The sequence below is a fragment of the Schistocerca serialis genome, chromosome 4, assembly GCF_023864345.2.
Source record: "Schistocerca serialis cubense isolate TAMUIC-IGC-003099 chromosome 4, iqSchSeri2.2, whole genome shotgun sequence".
In the NCBI taxonomy this organism is placed as follows: domain Eukaryota; kingdom Metazoa; phylum Arthropoda; class Insecta; order Orthoptera; family Acrididae; genus Schistocerca; species Schistocerca serialis.
Window position 1 is genome coordinate 246592076 of NC_064641.1, and position 19189 is coordinate 246611264.

Below are 19189 nucleotides of genomic sequence, written 5' to 3' on the forward strand. Positions count from 1 at the left end.
TGGCCGCCTTAAACGAAACGTCATTCTCCTGTTTTAGAAGAGCAATGCTGATTGGCAGACGATATTTCTGATGCCTTGAGCTGAAGGAGTAATGGAAGAGACCGAAAGATATAACCCTTCACGTCTGGCGTGGAGAGGCGCCATTCCGTTATCGCTCTTGGAGCGAGGAACAAGTCTCTCCTCAGTACTTCACTGGGAGAGCACCTCTGTCGAGAGTGAATCGCAGGGCGACTCTATATTGAGTCCTTGCGATTAAGCATTATTCACTGTGTTGGCTGACACACTTCTTGTGCGGTGTGAACGGACAGAGTTATAGTTAAACGCCTGCGAGCGAATTTTTAAGTGGCATCGCGGTGGACTGGTTATCTGACCGGTGTACCACACCAATAGTCATACTAGGGGCGAATAGGAATCCTTGACTTCATCAAGGCATAGGGAGAGTTTGACTGACAAAGGTCAATCCAGATAGAACGAGAGTTATCTTATTTGTCAGCAGCGAGGGGCGCAGCCAGCAGTCATCGCAGCTTACGGTATTGTGCGCTACAGCTATTGCGAGCCCCATATTTCCTCCACAACAGTACACTTCACTGCATTTCACACGCGACAGCCTCGACCGTACCTAGCAACATTCTAAAGAATAATTATTTAAGTTGAGTAGGTGCGCCTCTCAGCCATTCTGCCAAGTCAACAACCATCTTAAACTTTGTATAGAAATTTCATTAGCGAAGCCTATCCTTGAGAGGTAACTTCACATTCCAAAGAGAACCAAGATATAACTTGTTCAATTCATGACTAAAAGTACCATTGTGATTCTCACAATTTTTGCAAAATAAATAATAACTTTCGTCAGTTTCATTTTTTTCTTACACTAACTAGCACTACTCTAGTACCCAAGTATCCCACTAGTTACGTAAGAAATTTTGTGAATCTTTGTGTCATTTCCTTACAGCGGACGACTGCAGAAAATATATATTGCTGCAAGTTTTTCAGGCATTTCTCTTTAGAACGTTAGGAGCGTCTGTCTGACTTCTGTAGTAGTGTGGGGGTGGGAATTGCATCTTGCAGGAGCCACAGGGTAAAGGGTACATCTCAGATTAATCAGTTGCGCAGAGTAACAGAATCTCAGACCAACCCCACACACACAAAGTATTAAAATCGATGTAAAACTGTTGACCTCAAGGAAAGGTGTTACGAGTCATCTTCGCGTGCCACATGTTATGAGACAGACTGTACAGCCAGCCGCATGGCAACAATATAATGGCCGCGCTTGATTAGCCGAGCAGTCTGAGGCGCTGCAGTCATGGACTGAGCGGCTGATCCCGGCGGAGGTTCGAGTCCTCCCTCGGGCATGGGTGTGTGTGTTTGTCCTTAGGATGATTTAGGTAAAGTAGTGTGTAAGCTTAGGTACTGATGACCTTAGCAGTTACGTCCCATAAGATTTCACATACATTTGAACTTTTTTTTTAACAATATAATGCAACGCTGGCTGCGCAGCGCCTCGCGGAAATGTTTGCTTATCGCAACAGATAAACAAAGCAGACAATGGACTCCAGAATGAAAAACGGTGCAGTGTCATACATGTGCATAGTTAACTACAGTTAACTATGAATCACTAAATTCAAATGAATAGTATCAAGACGCAGGACATCGTCCTAAAAATAACTGTATGAATCCGTGTGAATGAAAGTGAATTTGAGGCTAAAACTTCTTCTGCAGGATAAATATAATACTCGTAATTGTCTTGTTAATGATACCGTTTCTTTTTTTCGACATTTCATGTACCCATCTTGTACGAGAGGAACGTGGAAAGAGAGAAACCGGACCTACTGCAGTAATACTTCCAGACAGCAACACATCCAAACCAAGGTGCGGCCGACGGCAGACGACGGTCCATCCACGCGGTCGAGGGCGTTCCAGCAGCGGTCTCTACCTGCCTGCGATCCAGCGGCTCGGCGGGGTGGGGGGGGGGGGGGGGGCGGCTACGCGACGTCGTCGGAGAATCATTATATGAAATTTGTTATTTGAGTTACATGAACTTTTAATTTTCATGTTAAGCCTCCGTAAAAGACTCTCTTGAACTCAGATGGACTAAACAGAAATATAAATTCGCGTGTTGAAAATACTATCTTGTATTCACGTTAAGCCTGACAAATAAGAGTAGGTAACTGTATTTTCTTGAATCCACACGGACGGTTTTGATCCGAGTTTTCCGAATCCAGTGAACCGAAATGAGGGAGGGGGAGGGGGATAAGTTAATCCGGGAAGTCTCCGCCGCATTTTCCAAGATTGTACAGTTACTGAAGCCATTTACACAATCACGTCAACGCTACCTGTGTCATGCGGTACTCAATGTTGTATTTGAACACTTGCATGATGAGAAGAATATGTTGATCATGTGAAAGAGAACAATAAGCAACATGGATATGATGGTGTGATAAAAAAATACAATACACAAAAACTATTTTTTTTTCTCAGCCTGAGGGGCAATGTAATATACATGACTATATTGTATTCAGAACAATATTCACGACAGCATTGTGTATGGAATTTGAGCGAACATTCTCGTGATATTAATAAAAAAGGACTTGACTTCATCGATACTAAAATAATAATAAATAATTATTGTCAGAGACATAATTTAATTCTCTATGAAAATAATATCTCAGACAATACTCAAGGAAAAAGATAACGTAAATCTTCATCTATTGTTATCTATGATTCACCTAGAATAATCTTTCTTCTTGTTCGAACTGCTGTAGTGATCAGACGTGATTGATGTCACGTAACACAGAGATCTGTAAAAACTGTTTTATGTTGTTAATTAATATTCGAAAAATAGAGTTTCTATGAGACTGAAATGAATTTTATTTGTTTAAAGTTCTTTTTATTGTATAAGTGATTAACATTAAGAAATATTTTCAGATGTTGATGCATATAGTGAAGATACAAAAAGATTTAATATATATTATTTGTTAGTAGTAAAACAGGGCCTGAAGAAGAATCGATAAGTGAATGTCTTATGTTAGCCGCCATCTTAGTGATACATTGCAGCGGCAGTTTTAAATTGATTTTCTATACGGACATAAATGTTGTTGGTCATAATAGTGATAATAATTGTGTATTGGTGGCCCAGAATCCACTTTGAGAAAATAAATTTGACTTAGAGTGTGAATAATTTTTAAATATAGTGCAAATAACATATTACGGTATATAAATTCTTATCTGCTGATGTATGAAGCCCAGTTATTTTGCACCAACTTTTAGGAAATATTTTGACAGGAAAAATACATTAGTGTTGTGTGCGTGTAGTATTGTGTGACAAAACTGTTCATTTCGCTTAAAGAAAAGTGCTTCCACGTCGAACAACAGTAGCGTTAAATTCGATAAACAATCTGCAAATCTGCAACTTAGTGCCATTTACACTGCTTGACAGACAACATTGCTACAAGTTCCCAGGTGGAGATATCTTTAAAAAAATAACAATCATTACCCGGGAAAAGCGGTGTTTAAATAAAACCTCGTGTTACATTGATAATAAGTAACTAGTTTTATTGTAATCTTGCTGAAATTGTACAACACGCAATCAAACCACAATACTCGCACGCCACAATACGGAAGATACACATATTAATCACATGGCAAAATATTCTTTCCTTTGTATATTAAAATTTGCCGAAATCTTGTTTCGATATCTCAAATCGTTAATGAGATATGAGGAATTTTACAAATATTCATTCTGGCTTAACCGCTGTCACGCGAGATTGATGATGGATAGCAATATCCTTCTAACACCCAAACCTCCAGATGCCAGACACTCAGATCGGTACCAAATGTTGAATCGATCGAGTATCAACCAAAACTCCGATTTAGTTCTACAATGTGCTGTCGTCCAGCAGAACGAGTGTAAACGTTAATTAAAAATGACGGCAGAACTAAGGAAAAAAGAAAACCATAACCGTAACAAATATGTATAGTTTCCGTCGGGAAATTGGAAGAGCGTTAAATCGTCGTATCAAGCGTCCCGTAGTTCGTATCTCAAGAATGACAGTTTTGATACTTTGTTATGCGTGAAAGTGTTATATGGCACTATCGATACGCCGGCCGGTGTGACCGAGCGGTTCTAGGCGCTTCAGTGTGGAACCGCGCGACCACTGCGGTCGCAGCTTCGAATCCTGCTTCGGGCATGGATGTGTGTGATGTCCTCAGGTTAGTGAGGTTTAAGTAGTTCTAAGTTCTAAGGGACTGATGACCTCAGATGTTAAGTCCCATAGTGCTCAGAGCCATTTGAACTATTAATACTTCCGTAAGTGTGATGCAATTGTTTCTTTATTCTACTATTTCGACTGTTTGTTTATTCTGTGAAACTACAGCTGCTTCATCACGAATCGTGTCTGTTCTGTCGCACACGTCTGACGGAACACCACATCCATCAGTGCAGATGTACTCAACAGGTTTGCTACTTCCAGCTAACGAAGCGAAGGCAGACTGCCAAAAGAACATTGCTACAAATTCCGAAAAGTCCCTTTACATGTCAGAAAAATGTTTCCATAAAATAGTTTCACGCGTAAACAGATAAAAGACTTTGTCATCAGTGAGGTTTGAACGCGAGACCTTCGTTATCACGACCTTACGCGCTACCAACTCACCCACGCTAGATGAAGAAACCGTTGTTCACAGACACCCCTTTCCTGTGCTCCGTAGTTCTGGTGTCACTTTTAATTACCGTTTACGCGTGTTCTACTGGACTACAGCACATAGCATGAACCAAATCTGTGTTTCAGTTCGTACTCTATCGACATAGAACGTTTGGTACCGATCTGAGTGTCTGACATCTGGAGGTTTTGGGTGTAAGTTTAAAGAATAATATCATGCGCCACACTGAACTCAGGTGCGGAGCGGCAGTTCGGCAGCAGCCCGACGCGCTACACCGCTCTGCGCTGTTGATCCGCTCCACTATAATCCGGGACTACTGCGACTTCATGTTTGCAACTGCTGCCAGACGTAACATTCAGATAGTTGCATTATAGCAGCTCGGTGAGTGGTGTCCAGTACATATACATCATCAAGCAGATGGGGAGGGGGACGGGGCAAGAGGATATACTTGTCCCCTCATGGAATCTGGAAAGAAGATTTTTGTTCATTACGTAATTCTCTCATTTTCTGACAATGGTCATCAGTGACTCTACTGACCTGTAGGTTTAGCAATGCTAGCTCGACGGGAAATACTATTCCTCTGGCGATCACTATATACACGATTTTTTTGTTTGCAAAAAAATGAGAAAATTCGATAAATAAGAGATAATACGAGGGCCACTCCAAAAAAAGCACACTATTTTTGTAATAATGCAGTTTTCATTTTGCATGTATGAAAGTTTTACAGAGTGTGGATACATCCTTCCCACTTGTTTTCAAACTTAGTTCAACCTGTTCCCGTGAGTGGCACCGTCACAGCATGTCTTCAAGATGGCTGCTATACTTGACGTTCGTCAGAAGCAACGTGCTGTCATAGAATTCCTGTGCTGTGAAAATGAGACAGTGGGAAACATCCACAAGAGGTTGAAAAAGGTGCATGGAGATGCTGCTGTCGATCGCAGTACAGGTAGTCGGTGGGCAAGCGGGTTACTGGATGAAAGCGGGCACAGCAATATTGAGAATTGTCCTCGCAGTGGCAGGCTTCGTACTGCACACACTCTAGACAACGAATTGGTGACTGCTGACAGACGTATCACAGTGAACGAATTGTCACGCTACGTTGGGATAGGGGAAGGAAGTGTTTGTAGAATACTGAAAGTGTTGCCGTTAAAAAAGGTTTGTGCCAGGTGGGTTCCCCGGATGTTAACAGTGGCTCACAAAGAAACAAGAAAAACGGTATTCAGCGAACTTTTGGAACAGTACGAGAATGGTGGAGATGAATTTCTTGGAAGAATTGTGACAGGTGATGAAACATGGCTCCATCATTTTTCACCAGAGTCGAAGAGGCAATCAGTGGAGTGGCATCATGCAAATTCACCCAAGAATAAAAAATCAAAAGCCCACCTTCTGCCGGAAAAGTTATGGTTACGGTGTTTTTCGATTCCGAAAGACACTTGCTTGTGGACATCATGCCAAGTGGAACCACCATAAATTCTGATGCATATGTGACGACACTGAAGAAACTTCAAGCTCGACTGAGTCGTGTTCGATCACATCGGCAAAAGCAGGACGTTTAGCTGTAACACGACAATGCACGGCCACATGTCAGTCAAAAAACCGTGGAAGCGATCACAAAACTCGGATGGACAACACTGAAACACCCACCTTACAGTCCTGACCTGGCTTCATGTGACTATCATCTCTTTGGGAAACTGAAAGACTCTCTTCGTGGAACAAGGTTTGAACATGATGACTCCCTTGTGCACGCTGCCAAACAGTGGCTCCAACAGGTTGGTCCATAATTTTACCGTTTGGGGATACAGGTGCTGGTTCCAAGATGGAGTAAGGCAGTTGAGAGGGATGGAAATTATGTGGAGAAATGAAAATACTGTTCCTAAAAGATGTATCTACAATTTATAAAACTTTCAAACATGTAGCGTAAAAGATGGATTAAAAAAAATAGTGTCCATTTCTTTTGGAGTGACCCTCGTACATAGGCTTACTTACCATCATTCTTCCCACGCACTGTTTGCAAGAGGAGCAGGGAAGGGGGCATCAGTTAATGGTATCAAAAGTACCCTCCGCCACAAATCGTCAGTTAGTTTGCGGAGTACTGATGTAGATGTAGATTTTCACGGACAGTTATTACCAAAATAGGTGTCCACAAGGAGCGGGGGAAAAGGCGAGACGGAGCTCTTAACACGTCATCCCTCCCGCCCGCCAGAATCAAACGTACACAGTTTTTTATTCATCACAGAACTTCCAAAACCTTCTAGAAGTAATTTCTGTGATTCCGCAAAACTTCTGTTGTTTATCTAGTTGTAGCATTCTGTGGCTGATTGCAGTGAGATCTACATCTAAATCATACTCCACAAGCCACCTAATGGTGTGTGGCGTAGGTACTTTCGGTACCACTATTTGATCCCTCCAACCCTATTCCACTTGCGAATAGTGCGTGGGAAGAATGATTGTCGGTAAGCCTCTGTACTGGCTCTAATTTCTCGCATTTTTTCCTCGTGGGCAATACGAGAGATGTATGTGGGGCGAAGTAATATGTTTTCTGACTCCTCCCGAAAAGTGCTGTCCCAAAATTTTAATAGTAAATCTCTCCGTGATGCTCAACACCTCTCTTGTAACGTCTGAAAGTGGAATTCGTTTAGCATCTCCGTAACGTTCTCTCGCCAGGTAAACGATCCCGTGAGGAAACGCACCACTCTTCGTTGGATCTTCTCTATCTCCTCTATCAGTCCTACCTGATAGGGATCCCAGATAGATGAACAGTACTCAAGAATCGGGCGACCAAGCGCCTTGTGAGCCACTTCTTTGGTGGATGAGTTACATTTCCTTAAGGTTCTTCCGATAATCTGAGTCTGGTATCTGCTTTTCCTACTGTTTGTTTTATGTGGTCATTCCACTTAAGGTCGCTCTGGATAGTTACGCCTAGATATTTTACGGCAGACCCTGTCTCTAGCTGTTTGTCATCAATAGTGTAGCTATACAGTACACATTTCTTTTCCTCTGTATGCACAATATGTTACATTTATTTACGTTCAGGGTCAACTGCCAGAGCCTGCACCATTCATCAATTCTCTGCAGGTCGTTCTGCAAGTTCTTACTATCCTCTGGTGTTGCTACTTTGGTATGGACAACTTTATCATCTGCGAATAGCTTTAAAGAGTGTCCGACGCTTTCTGCTAGATCATTTATATATACTGTAAACAGCAACGGTCCTATCCCACTTCCCTGTGGTACTCCGGATATTACCGTAACATCTGCCGATTTAGTTCCGTTACGAGCGACTTCCTGAATTCCATCTGCAATAAAGTCTTAAATCCAATCGCAGGTCTGCTCTGATACTCCGCAAGCTCGTATATTTTTCATTAAACGGCAATGTGGGACGGTGTTAAATACACTACTGGCCATTAAAATTGCTACACCATGAAGATGACGTGATACAGACGCGAAATTTAACCGACAGGAAGAAGATGCTGTGATATGCAAATGATTAGCTTTGCATCACGGACAGGAGCGCCTGCGATGGTGTATTCAACAACGAAGCGGGGTGCACGAATGGAAAACGTCATTTTTCGGATGAATCCAGATTCTGTTTACAGCACCATGATGGCCGCAAACGTGTTTGGCGACATCGCGGTGAACGCACATTAGAAGCGTGTATTCGTCATCGCCATACTGGACTATCACCCGGCGTGATGAGCCGGCCGCTGGTGGCCGAGCGGTTATAGGCGCTTCAGTCTGGAACCGCGCTGCTGCTACGGTCGCAGGTTCGAATCCTGCCTCGGGCATGGATGTGTGTGATGTCCTTAGGTTAGTTAGGTTTAAGTAGTTCTAAGTTCTAGGGAACTGATGATCTGAGATGTTAAGTCCCATAGTGCTCAGAGCCATTTGAACCCGGCGTGATGGTATGGGGTGCCATTGGTTACGCGTCTCGGTCACTTCTTGTTCGCATTGACGGCGCTTTGAACAGTGGACGTTACATTTCGGATGTGTTACGACCCGTGGCTCTACCCTTCATACGATCCCTGCGAAACCCTACATTTCAGCAGGATAATGCATGACCGCATCTTGCAGGCCGTGTACGGGCCTTTCTGGATACAGAAAATGTTCGACTGCTGCCCTGGCCAGCACATTCTCCAGATCTCTCACCAATTGAAAACGTCTGGTCAATGGTGGCCGAGCAACTGGCTCGTCACAATACACCAGTCACTACTCTTAATGAACTGTGGTATCGTGTTGAAGCTGCATGGGCAACTGTACATGTACACGCCATCCTAGCTCTGTTTGACTCAATACCCAGGCGTATCACGGCCGTTGTTATGGCCAGAGGTGATTGTTCTGGGTACTGATTTGTCAGGATCTATGCACCCAAATTGCGTGAAAATGTAATCACATGTCAGTTCTAGTATAATACAGGGTGATTCAAAAAGAATACCACAACTTTAAAAATGTGTATTTAATGAAAGAAACATAATATAACCTTCTGTTATACATCATTACAAAGAGTATTTAAAAAGTTTTTTTTCACTCAAAAACAAGTTCAGAGATGTTCAATATGGCCCCCTCCAGACACACGAGCAATATCAACCCGATACTCCAACTCGTTCCACACTCTCTGTAGCATATCAGGCGTAACAGTTTGGATAGCTGCTGTTATTTCTCGTTTCAAATCATCAATGGTGGCTGGGAGAGGTGGCCGAAACACCATATCCTTAACATACCCCCGTAAGAAAAAATCGCAGGGGGTAAGATCAGGGCTTCTTGGAGGCCAGTGATGAAGTGCTCTGTCACGGGCTGCCTGGCGGCCGATCCATCGCCTCGGGTAGTTGACGTTCAGGTAGTTACGGACAGATAAGTGCCAATGTGGTGGCGCTCCATCCTGCTGAAATATGAATTGTTGTGCTTCTTGTTCGAGCTGAGGGAACAGCCAATTCTCTAACATCTCCAGATACTGTAGTCCAGTTACAGTAGCACCTTCAAAGAAAAAGGGACCAAAAACTTTATTGGCTGAAATGGCACAGAAAACGTTCACCTTAGGCGAGTCACGTTCATACTGAGTTGTTTCCCGCGGATTCTCAGTGCCCCATATACAGACATTGTGACTGTTGACTTTCCCGTTAGTGTGGAAAGTTGCTTCATCACTAAACACAATCTTTGAAACGAAAGATTCATCTGTTTCCATTTGAGCAAGGATAAAATCACAGAAATCGATTCTTTTAATTTTATCAGCTGCAGACAGTGCTTGAACCAATTTCAGACGATAAGGTTTCGTAACTAACCTTTTTCGTAGGACTCTTCATACAGTTGATTGTGGAATTTGCAGCTCTCTGCTAGCTCCGCGAGTCGATTTTCCTGGGCTGCGAACAAATGCTTGCTGGATGCATGCTACATTTTCATCACTCGTTCTCGGCCGTCCAGAACTTCTCCCTTTGCACAAACACCCATTCTCTGTAAACTGTTTATTCCAACGTTTAATACACCACCTATCAGGAGGTTTAACACCATACTTCGTTCGAAATGCACGCTGAACAACTGTCGTCGATTCACTTCTGCCGTACTCAATAACAAAAAAAGCTTTCTGTTGAGCGGTCGCCATCTTAGCATCAACTGACCTGACGCCTAGTCAACAGTGCCTCAAGCGAACAAATGTACAACTAAATGAAACTTTATAGCTCCCTTAATTCGCCGACAGATAGTGCTTAGCTCTGCCTTTTGTCGTTGCAGAGTTTTAAATTCCTAAAGTTGTGGTATTCTTTTTGAATCACCCTGTATATTTGTCCAATGAATACCCGTTTATCATCTGCATTTATTCTTGGTGTAGCAATTTTAATGGCCAGTAGTGTACCTTACTGAAATGGAGGACCATGGCATCAGCCAGAGCGCTGTTGTCCAATGCGCTGCGGATCTCTTGGAGGAACAGAGCGAGCTGAGTTTTGCAGGATATCTGTTTGCGGAATCCATATCGATTATTGTACCGGAGATGTTCATTTTCCATAAACATTATAATTCTTGATCATAATACATGTTCCGTAATTCTACAACAGATTAACGTCAACGATATAGGTCTATAATTGTGGGGATCTGTCTTAACGTCTTTCTTAAAAACGGGAATGACCTGCGCTTTTTTCCAGTCGTTAGGTACCTTTCGTTGCTCAAGCGATTTACGATAAATTGCTGCTAGAAGGGGAGCAAGTTCTTTCCCATAATCTGTATATAATCTTATAGGTATCTCACCTGGTCCTGAGCCTTTCCACTACTAAGCGATTGTAGCTGCTTCTCAATTCCGCGATCGGTTATCTCAATATCTGCCATTCTTACGTCCGGATGGCGATTTAAAGGAGGGGCAGTGTTACGATCTTCCGCGGTGAAACAACTTCTGAAGACCGAATTCAGTATTTCGGCCTCCTCTCTGTTGAATATGAATAGATGATTCTGACCCACTTACTGATTTTACGTACGACCAAAATCTCTTAGGATTTTTACTCAGGTCGGTTGACAACGTCTTAGTTGCAAAATCATTGAACGCTTCTCTCATTGCTCTCCTCACTCTCATTTTCGATTCGTTCAGCTTTTGTTTGTCTGCTAGGTTTTTACTTCTCATGAATCTGAGATGAAGTGCTCCTTGTTTACGTAGCGTTTTTTCTTTTTTTTAAGACGGTTATTAAACCATGGTGAATCTTTCCCATCCCTTAAAACCATGCTCGGAACATATTTGTCTAGGGCATATTGAACGAAAGCTTTGATTTTTTTTCCATTTTCTCTCCACATCTTTGTCCTCATCACCGAACATTTGACGATGACTGCTGAGATATTCTGAAATTTGTATCTTGTCGCCCTTGCTGTGGAAATATATCTTCTTGCCTTTCTTAATATTCCTTGTAGGACCCGTCGTCATAGATTTTGTCACAGCATTACGATCAGTGATACCTTCCTCTAAGTTAACTGATTTGGTAAGTTCAGGTCTTTTTGTTGTCAGGAGGTCTAACACCTTACCCTCACGAGTTGGTTCTCTAACTATCTCCTCAAGGTAATTTTCGGATAATACATCCAGAACAATGCCACACAAATCCCTGTCTCTGGCACCAGTTTTGATGGCATAACACTCCCTATCTATACGTGGCAAGTTAACGTCACTCTCTATTACAACAACATGATCAGGAAAATTACTAATGATATAACTATGTATAGGTCCCCATTGGGAAATTTTCAACTACTTTTGAAAAACTTGGATTCTTTGTTGTGCTATCTGTCAGACAAAGGGAAGCAGATTATTGTTTGTGGGGTTTCAAATGGTTCAAATGGCTCTGAGCACTATGGGACTTAACTGCTGAGGTCATCAGTCGCCTAGAACTTAGAACTACTCAAACCTAACTAACCTAAAGACATCACACACATCCATGCCCGAGGCAGGATTCGAACCTGCGTCCGTAGCGGTCGCGCGTTTCCAGAACCTCACGGCCACGGCGGCCGGCGGGGTTTCAATGTTGATGTTGTAAAAGAGTCCGATTGAAAGCTTGACCTTGAAGTATTACTTTGTTCTTTCAATTTGATGTCAGTTATTGATTTTCCTACTCGGGTGGTACAGGAAAGCAGCACACTGATAGGTAATGTTTTCATAGACCAAGATAAATTTAATCAAATAAAAAATTTTCCTGTTAAGAATGGTCTGTCTGATCATGATGCACTGCTAGTTACAGTATGTGATTCAGATCCATACAGTAATGCAAAACAGTCCTCCAAAATAGTGCGTTCAATTAACGATGTAACAATTGAAAATTTTAGGGAAAGCTTGCAACTGGGATGAGGTGTACAGGGAACCTGATGCTAATTTAAAATTTAACCTATTTCATGATACCTCTGTGAGCATATTTGAAAACAGTTTCCCTAAGAAAACAGTGTAATATAATTGTAAGAAACAATGTAAAAAGCCATACTAAAGGGATAAAAATATCTTGTAAACAGAAAAGGGAAATGTATCTTATAGCTAGGAGGAGTAATGATCCCAAAACAGTGAAACATCATAAAAACTACTGCACTGTATTAAGAAAAGTTATAAAAGTCCATCAGTATGTGCATTATGTCAGAGATTAGCACATCTGCTAAAAAAATTAAAACAATTTGGAATATTGTCAAAAGGGAAGCAGGGCAACTGAGAGCACAGAAAGATTGTATTTATATCAAAATCAATGAAAAGATTTTTAACAAGAAGTCAGAAGTAGAAAACATTTTTAATAATCATTTTTTAAGTGCAGTAGAGAAAATATGGTCCAGTTATTCATTAGAAAATGCAAGGTGGTAAATGAAAGAGGCAATACCTATGTAATTTGATAAAACTGTAATTCAATCCACCTTTCCTTCTGAAATTAAGAAAATAATAGATTCACTCAAAAGTAAAAGCCAACATGGATTTGATGGCATTTCTAATGGAATTGATGTAATTTCTAACAGAGTACTAAAAGCTTGTTCCTAACAGATAAATAGGATTGTCAGCTACATATGTAGTAGCTCACTGAAACAGGGCATTTTTTCAGATGTGCTGAAGTACACTAAAGTTAAACCAGGCGATAGATCTGATGCTAACAACTACGGGCTAATCTAACTTCTGATAGCTTCATCCAAAATTCTTGAAAAAGTAATTTATTCAGGAGTAGCATCACATTTTTGTAAAAATGAAGTACTAACAAAGTGTCAGTTTGGTTTTCAGAAAGGCTTTTCGACAGAAAATTCTAAATTTGCTTACAATGATAAAATATTAAATGCATTTAACAGCCAAACATCACCCATTGCCACATTTTTTGATCTCTCAAAGGCTTTTGATAGTGTGAATCATTAAATTCTTCTAGATAAGCTTAAGTATTGTGGCATGAGCGGGACAGTGCACAAATGGCTTAATTCATATTTAACTGGAAGAATGCAGAAGGTTGAAATTAACAGTACCGATAGTGTGCAAAAATCAGCAGAGTCCTCTAACTGGGGAGGTATCAAGAATGGGTCCCTTATTGTTATTAATATATGTTAATGACTTGCCTCTCTGTATTCATGAAGATGCAAAACTAGTTCTTTTTGCAGCTGATACAGGCATAATAATTACACCCAACAAGCAAGAATCAGCTGAGGAAATCGTAAATAATGTCTTTCAGAAATTATTAAATGGTTCTCTGCAAATGGACTGTCACTAAATTTTCAGAAAATACAGTTTATACAATTCTGTACAGTAAATGGCATAACACCACTGATAAATGTAGACTATGAACAGAAGTCTGTTGCTAAGGCAGAATATGCAAAATTTCTGTGTGTGTGCATTGATGAGAAATTGAACTGGAAGAAACACATCGATGATCTGCTGAAACCATTAGGTTCAGCTACTTATGCTATTAGGGTTATTACAAACTTTGGTGATAAACATATCAATAACTTAGCCCACTATGCCTATTTTTATTCACTGCTTTCATATGGCATCATATTTTGGGGCAGTTCGTCATTAAAAGAGAAACTATTCAACGCACAAAAGTGTGTAATCAGAATAATAACTGGAGCCCACCCAAGATCATCTTGCAGACATTTATTTAAGGAACTCGGGATATTCACAGTACCTTCGCAATACGTATATTCACTTATGAAATTTGTCATTAATAACCCATCCCAGTTCAAAAATAACAGCGAAGTGCATAGCTACAACACAAGAAGAAAGCATGATCGTCACCGTTCTGGATTAAATGTCACATTGGCACAGAAAGGGGTGAATTGTGCTACCACAAAAATATTGGTCATTTGCCAAATAGCATTATAAATCTGACAGATAGCCAACCAACAGTTAAAAGCAAATTTAAAAAAAAAATTCTGAATGAGAGCTCCTTCTATGCAGTAGATGAATTTTTACATATGAAGTAGTAACTTTTAAAAAATTAATTAATTATTTTGTGTAAAGAACACTTATGTTAAAGTAACGCACCCCACACCATTACCAAATGTCGTATTCATGATCTATGGAACAAGGATTAATGTATGTATGTATGTGTGTATGTAATAATATTCTGCAAGTTCTGTCAGGAGTGCTCTACGACTACAGATCCTGACCCAGGTGGTCTATAAAAGCATCTGATCGCCATTTTTGACCGTTCTTTGACACTCAAGTTCACCCAGATTAATTCGCATTCGGAATCCGTGTTAACTTCGCTAGATTTTCCACCGTTGGCGGCTAACCTATCCTTACGATAAACATTCCCGTCTGAACTTCGTATTTCGTTGTCACTGACGTCTGGTTTCAACCAACTGTCTGTTCCCAACACTATCTGTACATTATAACCTTCAGCAAGTGATACTAAATCTGGGACCTTTCCTTGGATATTCCTGCAGTTTTCTAAAATCATATTAATTGCAACGCGGTGTTTACGTGCAAACCGGTGACAAGTTAAATAATAACAAGTACAGAGGACTTGCAAGATACAACTAATTTATAACTGATCAACAGTTTAACCCAAAGGCACAGTATTTACCCAAAATTTTCTACAAGTGTCTCTTATTCACAAGGCAGAAAAATACATTACACAATACCTTTCTAATTGAATTAGGTGCAAACAGTTTCATTTAACAAGGGCACTTGAATAATAAAGGTGAAATAAGTTTCTTTTAAATAGGTCACCTGGGCAAGCACAATAGGACAATTCACATAATTTCCAATTTCCGCTACCCATCAAGTATTTCTCTTTAACATGTACACTCCTGGAAATTGAAATAAGAACACCGTGAATTCATTGTCCCAGGAAGGGGAAACTTTATTGACACATTCCTGGGGTCAGATACATCACATGATCACACTGACAGAACCACTGGCACATAGACACAGGCAACAGAGCATGCACAATGTCGGCACTAGTACAGTGTATATCCACCTTTCGCAGCAATGCAGGCTGCTATTCTCCCATGGAGACGATCGTAGAGATGCTGGATGTAGTCCTGTGGAACGGCTTGCCATGCCATTTCCACCTGGCGCCTCAGTTGGACCAGCGTTCGTGCTGGACGTGCAGACCGCGTGAGACGACGCTTCATCCAGTCCCAAACATGCTCAATGGGGGACAGATCCGGAGATCTTGCTGGCCGGGGTAGTTGACTTACATCTTCTAAAGCACGTTGGGTGGCACGGGATACATGCGGACGTGCATTGTCCTGTTGGAACAGCAAGTTCCCTTGCCGGTCTAGGAATGGTAGAACGATGGGTTCGATGACGGTTTGGATGTACCGTGCACTATTCAGTGTCCCCTCGACGATCACCAGTGGTGTACGGCCAGTGTAGGAGATCGCTCCCCACACCATGATGCCGGGTGTTGGCCCTGTGTGCCTCGGTCGTATGCAGTCCTGATTGTGGCGCTCACCTGCACGCGCCAAACACGCATACGACCATCCCTGTTGTTAAATCAGCCACAGTGACCTCAGAGAATCCTGGACCTCGCAGATTAGAGATAGAAAAGAGTAATGATACTAGGGGAGGCGCTGGCGCCAGTCGCTTTCTCCGTTCAATTCACCCGGATCGATTGTTTCCCTCTGGCGTTGCTTATCTTTACCTCGTTGGCCGGTGGTGGTGCTGGTGGGCTGGCGGGCAGACAGGATTTTGGCTTCGGAACGGCCGGTACGTGTCGCTGCTCAGAGAGTGAAACTTGTGTTTGTGAGTTAGCTGAATTTGACCGGTGTATATGGCTCGGAGTGCGGATGCGGGCCTGTTATTGCAAGTTCTTGAGGTGTGACTGGGCCATGGTCTTCTACACAGGAGCTGAGCAATGTGGTATTCATTTTGGCTAGTGGAGTTGAACTATGTGCCACGCAGCTGTCAATTGAAGAAGTAGACATTCAAGCTTTCTAGTTTTGCACTTGGGCCTACCCATGTTATCACTAGCTTCTACCTTTTCTTATGAGTGCCAATATTATATTGGAACTGCGACGTACTGATGTAATAATATTATGCTTTGTCGTATCCTTGCCCTTTCAAAACTAGTCAGTTCGTGCTGGGGCAATTTTACATATTTTGAAATTTGAGGTCTGCAGTTAATTCTTTTAACCATTTTTAATTTACCTTTGTCTTGATGTGATCTATCTTTGCAGAATTCTATCTTACTATATTCTGGGGCTGTTAACATCGTTTCTTTTGGCTGTGGCTGTGTGTTTGTGCTTTTCTGTTGCAGCACTGCAGTGTGCACCCAGTCCGCGTCTAAATCGCTGTCCGGAGTACGACGCCTTGGCCGACCAGTACCAAAGGGAACGGGAGGTTCTTATGGCCGTGAGAAAAATGGCAACTGACAGGGTGGCCACTGAGTTCTTCGGGTTGCAGTGAGTGGGCATCTTGCATTAAGTCAAGTTTCCTCTGCATTGGGATGCCAAGGTGTCTGTTCCGTTTGCTATACTGCTTATATATTTACCTTCAAAACCATAAAGGAAGGAGACTATATAGTGTTCTGAATTTACCTTACGTGCAGCAGGAGTTGAACTTATATACACTCCTGGAAATGGAAAAAAGAACACATTGACACCGGTGTGTCAGACCCACCATACTTGCTCCGGACACTGCGAGAGGGCTGTACAAGCAATGATCACACGCACGGCACAGCGGACACACCAGGGACCGCGGTGTTGGCCGTCGAATGGCGCTAGCTGCGCAGCATTTGTGCACCGCCGCCGTCAGTGTCAGCCAGTTTGCCGTGGCATACGGAGCTCCATCGCAGTCTTTAACACTGGTAGCATGCCGCGACAGCGTGGACGTGAACCGTATGTGCAGTTGACGGACTTTGAGCGAGGGCGTATAGTGGGCATGCGGGAGGCCGGGTGGACGTACCGCCGAATTGCTCAACACGTGGGGCGTGAGGTCTCCACAGTACATCGATGTTGTCGCCAGTGGTCGGCGGAAGGTGCACGTGCCCGTCGACCTGGGACTGGACCGCAGCGACGCACGGATGCACGCCAAGACCGTAGGATCCTACGCAGTGCCGTAGGGGACCGCACCGCCACTTCCCAGCAAATTAGGGACACTGTTGCTCCTGGGGTATCGGCGAGGACCATTCGCAACCGTCTCCATGAAGCTGGGCTACGGTCCCGCACACCGTTAGGCCGTCTTCCGCTCACGCCCCAACATCGTGCAGCCCGCCTCCAGTGGTGTCGCGACAGGCGTGAATGGAGGGACGAATGGAGACGTGTCGTCTTCAGCGATGAGAGTCGCTTCTGCCTTGGTGCCAATGATGGTCGTATGCGTGTTTGGCGCGTGCAGGTGAGCGCCACAATCAGGACTGCATACGACCGAGGCACACAGGGCCAACACCCGGCATCATGGTGTGGGGAGCGATCTCCTACACTGGCCGTACACCACTGGTGATCGTCGAGGGGACACTGAATAGTGCACGGTACATCCAAACCGTCATCGAAACCATCGTTCTACCATTCCTGGACCGGCAAGGGAACTTGCTGTTCCAACAGGACAATGCACGTCCGCATGTATCCCGTGCCACCCAACGTGCTCTAGAAGGTGTAAGTCAACTACCCTGGCCAGCAAGATCTCCGGATCTGTCCCCCATTGAGCATGTTTGGGACTGGATGAAGCGTCGTCTCACGCGGTCTACACGTCCAGCACGAACGCTGGTCCAACTGAGGCGCCAGGTGGAAATGGCATGGCAAGCCGTTCCACAGGACTACATCCAGCATCTCTACGATCGTCTCCGTGGGAGAATAGCAGCCTGCATTGCTACGAAAGGTGGATATACACTGTACTAGTGCCGACATTGTGCATGCTCTGTTGCCTGTGTCTATGTGCCTGTGGTTCTGTCAGTGTGATCATGTGATGTATCTGACCCCAGGAATGTGTCAATAAAGTTTCCCCTTCCTGGGACAATGAATTCACTGTGTTCTTATTTCAATTTCCAGGAGTGTACTTAACACACTACCTAAAGTGATGTTCTGTCACCCATCCACCCTTCAGATCATCCTAGTCCATCCCTATACCACTCCTAGTCCCAGTCTCTTGCCACAAGGATCATATCCCTGTGGAAGACCCAGATGCAAAACCTGTCTAATCCACCCACCAAGTGCTTCCTGGTCCAGTCCTGTCACAGGTTTATTCTACCCCATCTGGGGCCAGGCCACCTGTGAAAGCAGCCAAGTGTTTGGCAGCTCTGCAACAATCATTGTTTAGCTTTTTGTATTGGTATGACTACCAGCCAGCTGTCCACCAGGATGAACAGCCACCACCAAACTGCGGCCAAGAGCAAAGTGGACCAACCTGTGGCACTACATGCAGCTGAACATAACATACTTGATTTCAATGGTTGCTTCACTATCTGAGCCCTCTAGATCCTTCCCTTCACCACCAACGTTTCTGAACTGCGCACATGGGAATTCTCCTCACAACACATTCTCCGCTCCTGTAATTATCCCAGCCTCGACCAACAGTAACACACTGAGCCCACAGCCTCCACCCAACCATTTCCACCCCTTCTGTCTTATCGTCTCCTCCTCAGTCTCATTCCACCCTGTTTATTTGGCACCATCTGCCAACGCATCCTTT

At 43.1% G+C, this 19189-nt stretch overlaps 1 protein-coding gene across 1 annotated transcript in view; it reads left to right on the plus strand.

The window, feature by feature from the left end:
- LOC126474383 (uncharacterized) overlaps positions 1-16972 on the plus strand; it is a 68089-nt gene extending 51117 nt beyond the window's left edge. The window contains exon 3 of the mRNA XM_050101851.1: positions 16824-16972. Coding sequence (XP_049957808.1) covers positions 16824-16972 — 149 coding nt within the window. The remainder of the gene's footprint in view (positions 1-16823) is intronic.
- The last annotated feature ends 2217 nt before the right edge of the window (positions 16973-19189 follow it).